At 42.8% G+C, this 9,099-nt stretch overlaps 1 protein-coding gene across 1 annotated transcript in view; it reads left to right on the top strand.

The window, feature by feature from the left end:
• Positions 1-1,818: 1,818 nt before the first annotated feature.
• The window catches only part of nrn1la (neuritin 1-like a), a 61,816-nt gene continuing 54,535 nt past the window's right edge, over positions 1,819-9,099 (top strand). Inside the window, exon 1 of the mRNA XM_031875666.1 lies at positions 1,819-2,027. Coding sequence (XP_031731526.1) covers positions 1,970-2,027 — 58 coding nt within the window. The 5' untranslated portion in view covers positions 1,819-1,969. The remainder of the gene's footprint in view (positions 2,028-9,099) is intronic.

Genomic DNA, 9,099 nt, shown 5'->3' with positions numbered 1-9,099 from the left:
GGCATTCCCAGCAATACAATTTGCAGCTCTTCTCCGACCCCGTCAGCCAGGGATACCTTTAGTTTGCCGACTGAAAGTGGCGCACAAAGCCTTTTCTTACAATGTCCAGTTTGTCCGGAAATGTCCTTCTTGAGAAAGGTGTTCCCAGTAACTCCGCCACTAAATCAGCTTCTCCTCCTTCCGCCATTTGATGTTAAAAAAACAAAGCTACGTTAAAAAAAACTAAAAATGCCATCATTTCTTCCATATCTTTCCACTTCAACTCTGACTGCTAACAACCTCAGTTCTGCTATCACTTTAGTCACGTGCTCGCCCACTGACCAATCACAGCACACGCTGCACCTCGCGGCAGAGCTGCACCTGCACATGAGCTGCATGTAATGCTGACATCATTATAGGCCGGCTTGCAGGTGCTGACATGTCAAAGAATACGCCCAACATGTCAAACTAAAGATCTGATTGGTTGAACACTATGCCAATCAACAATATCGTCCCCATTCACTTAAACTGCACATGGATGCACTTCAGAGACTGCAGGCCTGTGGCCTGTCTTCTTACCTAGAGACACAGAGGTGAAATCTGATTGGATAAAAGCTCTACTTAAAACAAGCTGCACTGGAAGCAGAGCAACTGAGGAAAACAGTAGCTGTGCAATGAGAAAATAAGATAATGTGAAAAATATGTTTATAAATTACAATACATGTAGTGTATTTAAGAAAAATTATTAAATTATAAAATAGATATAGCTTTGTGATTCTGTTTAGGCCAGCAGAGAAGGCCTTGCAGGCCCTGACGGCCCGCCACTGGTGTACAATAGCTAATATAACTGCCTTCTCATTAACAAAAATGAAACTGTATGGTGGAGACCCAGTTCAATAGGAAACAATGACCCCCAGCATTTACCATCAAATAAACAGAAGAGTGCACTGTAGGGCCCACTTGGGTGCAAAGACACAGGTGCAAACCCCTTTTGGGTGGATTTTGGAAAGATAGTACACGTGAGGATATGCCCTAGAATTAATGACATTTTACTGCTACGTGAAACGTAATGTAAGGGGGATATCAGTTCAGAGCACAAAAAAACAAATAGTACTAATACAAAACTATATTCCAGTGGTTTCATCTATGTTTGCATAAAGCGGTTGGCTCGGACTGTGCACCTGAGGATGATTGATTGAGTGAAGTTTGAGTTGCACCTATCGCACTGCTTACCTCTAATTAGCCTTGAAAAGACTGGTGTCTTTTTCAATTAAAGATTATACAGCAGTGTAATTTGAGATTTTACTATTGTTGGATTTCATATGTACAAAATGACGTTGTTTTCTAACAAATTGGGCAAATTATTGATGAAATATAGGTCTATTTCCGGGCTTTAGGGGCGATCCAAGCACCCATACCGAGGCACCACGAATAGACGCGCATTACATTTCAAACGCCGGCTGACGTGACCAACGTTCTGCGGATGACGGACCACTTGACCGCAGTTAGATAGCTAAGTTAACTTACTCTTAACGTTGAATGACTCATTTTTGCAAGGGCGACACAAAACTGCAGAAAACAAAGCCTCAAATTCAAATGTAACGTTAGCTAGCTGACATGACACTAACTCAACTGCTTACCGTAGAGAGCCATAATCTCATTTTAAAAACTTAAGGTAACCTTAACGTTGACCGTTCAAGAAAGCGTTTACTCTTCTCTCCGACTGTAATGCAGCATCCTCATTCCTCCTCCTCCTCTCCGGCGCGGACGCGCCCTCCCCTCCTTCACTGGAGCGGATGAGCGCGCCGTGGATACGCTCACACCGGAGTACAGAGCTGCACCAGGACGGGGACAGCTCTCTTCTCGAGGAGCAGCGGGACAGCGTGGGCTCAGTCTTGTCTTTTGGAAGAACAACTTCGTGTTTTTTTTTTCTTCTCCCGGTTCCACCCTGAAACTTGTGAAGGGCGGAGGGACGACTTGTCGGGTCAGCATGGCATCTCTGATGAACTCTGCGTGCCTCCTCCTCTTGCCTGTTGCTCTGGTAATGAGTAAGTAGTATTCCAGTAGTATTGTTTCTGTTGCAACTATGTATTTCTGAACCACGCACAACAACTTCCACTGCAGTGCCGGGAAGGTTCGGATGAGTTCTGGCTGCGAGTCGCTGTGCGCAAAAGGATGACATGGATGCAGGTTTTTAGCAGCTGTTTAGATAGAGTCTTGTAATATGCCCCCCCGGTCTTCTAGACTTAACTCTGCCCTGTATTCATATGCAAGTTATAGAGGGTCCCGCATCTTCTTCCCGGGTTAATCTCCATGTGCTGCTGCAGGGGAGATCCGATCAGCTCAGGGGGAGATCATGAATAATAGCCTAAAGGTTGTTGCGTGCGAGTGCTCCTGTGTGAGAGTGTAATATGATATTTCCCCGGAGCCTTTAACACCTTTGCGCAGTGAGGTATCTTGTATTGTGTAGTACAGCAGTGGTGGATTCATTCATGTGAAATCGGTAGATGATGGGAGCCTTTTTATGTCGCTGATTGTGGAGGTTTCCCCACCTCCTCCCACCTTGCAGTTGAACTCCATGAAATCGAGTGTTTATCAAAGTGAAGCGTGTTACATTTAAAGGTCTCACTCCAGCTATTTTGTACTGCTCTTCCTTAAAGTTGCAGGGCTTTACACGAGACTGATGAAAAAAAAAAAGTACATTGCAGCAGTCAGAGGTCGAGATGCCTTGACTTTAAGTCGCTAAAAAATGGAGACGGGATCCTACATTTCCCATAATGCAACTCAATAGCACCTGTGCGGCCTTGTGCTATATGCCCGCATCTCTTAAACTCCATGCCAACGGCGTGTAACGAAGACTCAAGCTGAGGTAACGCCGGTTACATCACTATGACATCATCAGGGTTGTTCTTCAATCTTCGCTTCCTCAAAAGCCACAGAAGACGTCCCACGATTATTTTTCAGGCTACGCAGTGCTCCTCGCGACGAGTCAGCTGAACCTGTTGTGTAAAATTGGTGGGGCGGCCCTTTAAATGCACAAAAATACTGAATTGGTGATCTGAAACCACATCGAATGCACTTTAAAAAAGCATTATATGTTACAAATCATCATCCGTATTGTCATTATTGATCATCATCAACAGCGTCATCGATCATCCACCCAGGCTGCTGCGGATTTCAGAGCAATGTGGATGAGGGGGTGGATGGGTCGTGGAGCTCCCATGGGAGAGTGACACCGTGGGGGGAGAGGAGACGAAGGAAAAAAAAAAAGTTGATGGAGATAAATGAGTGATTCGCATCTGTCCCCCTCCTCTCGCTCAGCAGAGTCTCTGGAGACTCCGCTCAGCTCAGCATCTGAACCTGACCGGGAAACACTGCTCTGTGGTCTCATTCACTCACTGTGTCGTTCAGTCACTAAACTACTAAAGCATAAATGGGCTCAGATTAAAACTAGCCTATAATTACGACTGGTATTTATAGCTGCCTTTGATCAATAGGGATCTTAGCAACACAGAGCGCCTGTGTGACACACAGTGTAGAAAGTATTTCTAGTGTATCTTGAATGTCTGTACTCTGTCCCGTGGGAGGAATTTCACCATATGTATAAAATTTCTGCAAATGCTGCAAAAAAAAAAAACAGGTTTCTCAAACAGAAGTGTGAGAACAGTTAATCTGCTCAGCAGCTTCAAGAGGGCTGTTCTTAGGTGTCTCTAGGAATAAAGAAAAATAAGGAAACATCACAATCTAAAAGAGGCTCAGGTGTGAATAATTAAGCCAATGATGACTTAATTCCATTCAGCTTTGTCGGTTTCAGGGTTCTCGTGTTGTGCATGCTGGCTCGCTCTGTCATGGCTCACTGGGCCACTTGAGTAGAAACAGTTGTTAATGTTATGAGTAACACCTGTGCTTTTCCTACTATCACGAGTCAAAAATGTCTGCAGTGAAGAAGGACTATCGTGGGACGCTTACACCATCACTAAGAGCATAATGATCCTACCCTGTTGGTAAGGACAGACAACATTCATATGTAGTCTTCTAAACAACACACCAGCAATGAACCAGCCATCAAGTCCAACCAGGAGACAAAAATACAATGTGCACAACTAGTTAAATAACACGACCGTGATGCTAGCGACTCTGTAAAGTTGTAGCCTACAGTAGATAATTGCTGGCAACATGCCAACATGTTCACGGCGACAATGCAAACATGCCAATGTTTACCGTGGTTGCCATCTTCATTCAGCATTTTAGCATGCTAAACATTTGCTATTTAGCACTCAACACAAAACTGTTGTGTGACAGTTTGCTGCTGGGAGGGTTATGTTTTAGACTATTTCTTGGCTGGGACGTCCCGGAGTCTCCACTGGTTGTCTACCCTTTTTACTTTTTACACTTCTTGTTGTTGTACGGATTAAAAGAAAAATATATAACCATTGGACTGAGCCAGGCTAGCTCATCTGTGTTGCATTCACATAGTCGGACCGGCCACACGTGCCTTTTAGTGCATTTCAGTGTGTGTTAGCGCTAGACCCACTGGCTAGCTGACGGCCGCCGCTCTGCACTACGCTCGTACGGCGTTGTAGAAGTGTAGCGCCCACCCTCGGGTTCCCGCTCAGGTTAACACCGTTAGCTCTGTCCGCACTGTTGCCGTTGTTTGCACTGTTAGCACCGCTAGCTGCTATCCGTCGCCATGTTGAGGCAATAGATACGCTCTGAATTTTGCATTTAGCACCTTTAACTTAATCTCAAAGTGGTAGTAACGAATATGCCTCATTTATTGTTCGAACACAGGGAGCCTGATACACTGTCTGTCCTCCTCACTTCACTGTTTTGTCTCCTCCGTCTTGGCTCAGAAAGCTCCAAGTATCAGGGCCAGAGGGTTTCCCCTGGGTGCACGTCTCCTCTCTGCGTCATCAGCACCCCAATAATCACATTAAAAGCAGTCCATAGGCGAGAGGCTGAATATATTTAGCTTTTAATTGTTCTCCCCAGGAAACACTTCCTCTCTTCTCTCTCTCTCTCTCTCTCTCTCTCTCTCTCTCTCTCTCTCTCTCTCTCTCTCTCTAAGTCCCCCGTCAGTGGGTCGACTGCATCGTTTTATGAAGTGTTTTTTTTCCTTCTTTTTGTGTTAAATGCAGCACATACACACAAAGTGAAAGATTCCTCATTAAAATAGGTTTAAAAGCCTCATGGAAAACTGCCTGTGCTTCCCCTCCTCCTTCCTCCCTCCTTTCTTCCACAACCGACTCAAAGGGATCACAGTCTGAACACACACCGCTGTGTCCAGCACAATGCACCCCCCCCCCCCCCCCCCCCCCCGCATACTGTTCTTTCCCTTCTTTCCCCCACTTGCTTTATCCAACTCGTCTTTCCTTCCTTACTTCCAGCGAACCGCATTTCCTCGTTTCTCTTACTTCTTGTGTGTCTGCAGTCATTAATATCTCTACGCTATCCCTCCATCGCTCCTCTTCTTCGTTTTTTATTCTCTCTGCTTTTGCTTCTTTCATCATCTTCTCCTACTCTTTTTTTCCCCTTCTTCTTCCATCCTTCCTTCGTCCTTTTCATCAAGGATTCACAAATAATGATAAATCTGATAGCGGGAGTCCTTCGTCACGTCTCAAATCAAAGTAAAGCCTCTTAATTTCCAGGATTTTTTCAGTTTTTCTTTTTTAAATAGAAGGATCTTAAGAGATCACATGGAGGAGATTTACATATCTCATGGGCCACACTGATTGACTGGCTGACATGCGATCACATGTGAGGGAAACATTGCAGCAATTATTACTTTGCACCAAAGACAGTGCAAAAAAAAAAGACATTTAATCGTCGTCTCATTCACTTCCATTGAAGCCTGCGTGTGTGATGGATGAACTGAAGAACGGGTTTAGTTTCTGTCTGAGCTTCGACTACGCTCACCTATGCTGACATTTGACCTGTAAATTGGCAACGAAAACAAGACCTGTAGAAAATGTTGATGAAAGTAACAATATGATTGGCAGACTGGCATCGTCGCAATTCATCTTACCGTGAAGATGTAAGCTGCATGTCCTGATTTTACAAGTAGAAGCAGGTAGCAGCTGCACACGTCGTCTCCCATTTCAGTCGGTTCGGCCTGATCAATCCTAAAGCTGAACATGAGTCTGCTGAATCGTCAGTGTCGCTGTGTCACAGTTTTTGCATTGGAGTTCTATTTGCGGAGGACTGAAAGACCGAAGCCAGGTTTTAAAAATAACTTCTGTCTACATTATATGTGCATTACACAATGCTTAAGTTAAGTTAAAGATTCTATTAATACTGTTAATACATTCTGGTTAAAGCTGCAGTAAGTAATTGTTTTGGCCACTTGGGGGCAGCAGAAACAAGTTGTGAACAATATCACCTTTTAACTTGATAAGATAGAGCAACATTATAATTTTTTTGGATGAATGTTATTCCATTTTTCTCTCTCTTTTAACTCGGTTTTTGGTCTCCACCAACTCCTGAGGTGAAATATCTCTTTAGCTGCTAAAGTATTGACTGTGTTCATTAGCTATAATTGCTAACTGTGTCTGTCTGACGTTTTGTACTGGACAGGTAGTGTACAGTGAGTTTTGTTTTTTAATGAAACAAAGCTAAAAAAACAACCATATGAGAGCCGTGATAGTGAACCAAAACAGTTGATTTGCGAGCCAGTCAGCTAAACAAAGAGCTGAAAGTCACTATGAAGCTCTAGAGAAGCTGCACAATCAGGTGATGGTTCCCTGTAGGTTCATCACTACGAGCCCGTTCATTGTCACGTTGTTTTCACATTGTCACTTGATTCACAGCTATCAAAAATATTGACTGTAGCTGCTTTAAAGTTGCTACAATTAACATTGTCATGAAATCAAATCCAATTTGATGGTTGAAATTTTGTCAGCAATAGCCAATCAATGTATTTACATTATTTCTCTATATAGTCAGTTTTATTGGTAGTGGCAGAGTCTGACATTCCTGTGCTGGATTCCAGCAAAATCATTCGAAATTTCGACCTCTTTTTCCTCATCTCCCCGGTCCTGTTTCCTATCCTCCATCTCTCAGCCTCTCCTATCCTTCCTCCTGGTCAGACACCTTCTATAACCATCGCTTCCTTCACCTATTCCTCAGCCTCCCTGTATTCATGCTGTAATTGTTCAGCTCTGCTTTCTAGTTTTAAACCAACATGCAGACACACGGTTGGGAAAGTAGTGCCCACACACACACACCTACACACACACACACACACCCCTAATGAACAGACAGAAGGATACATGAACACGCGCACACACACACACTCTTAAATCTTTCACGAACCCGTAAAACCCTCCGAGGGCACACTTGAATCAAACACAGAGACATACACAACAGCATATTATGCACACATGTAACACACACGCATATTAGTGTTTGTATCTGCATCTCCTCCTTGATCTCCTCGAGGGGGTGTAAGTGTGTGTGTAAGCAAAGGGTGACAGTGTGTGTGTGTAGAATGAAGAAAGTATTGGATTAAGACCACTTAAACAAGCTGTGTGTGTGTGTGTATGTCAAGGCTCCTCTAACAAACACCAAATACTGAAGTACCAGAGCATGACTCTCTTCTCCCTATCCACAAACTACACTGAGCATGAATATTCATACGCACACACACACACACACACATACACACGCATATATATATACTGTAGGAAGGAGTCACTTTCCTCTATTGCAGGGGTATTCAATTAAAATTACAAAAGGTCCAGATTGAGAAAATGTCCTCGGGCAAAGGTCCGGAACATTACAAGAATATCTAACTTGCGCTATCTAGTGCCATATATATATATATATATATATATATATATATATATATATATATATATTCAAGAAGCCTAGTAGTAGTAACAACGTCTCTGTGTCGTCAACAACTGTCAAATCAAATAAAGAAAGTACACATCAATTATATTTTAACAATTATTATTCTCACTTTTCAAATTTAACTGGATGGATTATAAATAATACATAGAAATACATAAATAAATGTTCTTCTCATTTCAAGTAAAATAAGAGCTGGAATAAAGAATAAATTACATAACAGAAAGCTTTTCAAAAATGTGCATCTTAAAATAAAGTACTTCATTTTAGAAAAATGTATTTCACTGAATTGTCCTGCAGTTTTAAATTCAGTTCATTCAGGTGTGAAGTGATGTCAATAAAAAAGATACAATATTATATTTTTCTCATCTTCTAAAAAGAGAAATCAGTGAGCATGGACTTTATGTGTGGTTATTAAACCACTTGTTTCTGCTCTATTCTCTCTGTTAACATCACTGTTGGGCAGTGAATTCATGTGTTAGGATTCTGATCATTTTTAGGTTTATTTTCTGTGTCTTCATTTCAGATGTGAGATGGTATGTTTGTTCAAAAGAGTTGTGCTTTGTCCCGTAATGGCGCTTCATTTACCGCTTTTAATAATCGTCACGGTGTCTGAACACACTGGTTTTAAACTGTCCGTGTGAAGAATTAACCTATAAGAGTCTGTTCATTAATGGTTAAAGACTCTGGTCTCTCTGAACACTTTTCTCTTTTTGGAGAACGTCATGTGAAATAACTTCTCTGACTCCTGTATTATTCTCCTGCTCTTCCTTCTCTTTCCTCGTCTCTCCCCCGGTGTGTGTACATATCACTCAATTCAGGAAACTTGTCAGAATACCCATATTTAATTGGCTGAGCTGCATCACGTGATGTGATTTACAACGCATTGGTCGGAGCGTTTCCTGCACCGCTGAACAAGTGCCGTAAAGGCTGAAAAAGCTGGGCCGGTTAAAATAGAAGCACTCTGTCAAAATAAAATCGATTTTAGGTCCTGGGTCCGGATACAATGGCGTCTGGGTCCGGATCCGGACCGCGGTCCGCCAATTGGCGACCCCTGCTCTATTGTAATCAGTCTAATTCAAATCATCTCCCGTTCTCACGGGGTGGTCTTGTGTGTTCTTATGTGTGTTGGCATGTAGCACCTAAAAACGTTTTAGTCTGAGTGCATGTGTTTGATATGCTGTATGTGTACATTAATTCTCCCTAAACCCCTTTTACTCTCTCTCACACACACACACACACACACACACACACACACACACACACACACAC

The sequence above is a fragment of the Anarrhichthys ocellatus genome, unplaced genomic scaffold (assembly GCF_004355925.1).
Source record: "Anarrhichthys ocellatus isolate YVR2014 unplaced genomic scaffold, GSC_Weel_1.0 scaffold93, whole genome shotgun sequence".
Lineage (NCBI taxonomy): Eukaryota > Metazoa > Chordata > Actinopteri > Perciformes > Anarhichadidae > Anarrhichthys > Anarrhichthys ocellatus.
The sequence above is the reverse complement of the archived record's forward strand: the minus strand, read 5'-3'. Positions and strand labels throughout refer to the sequence as shown.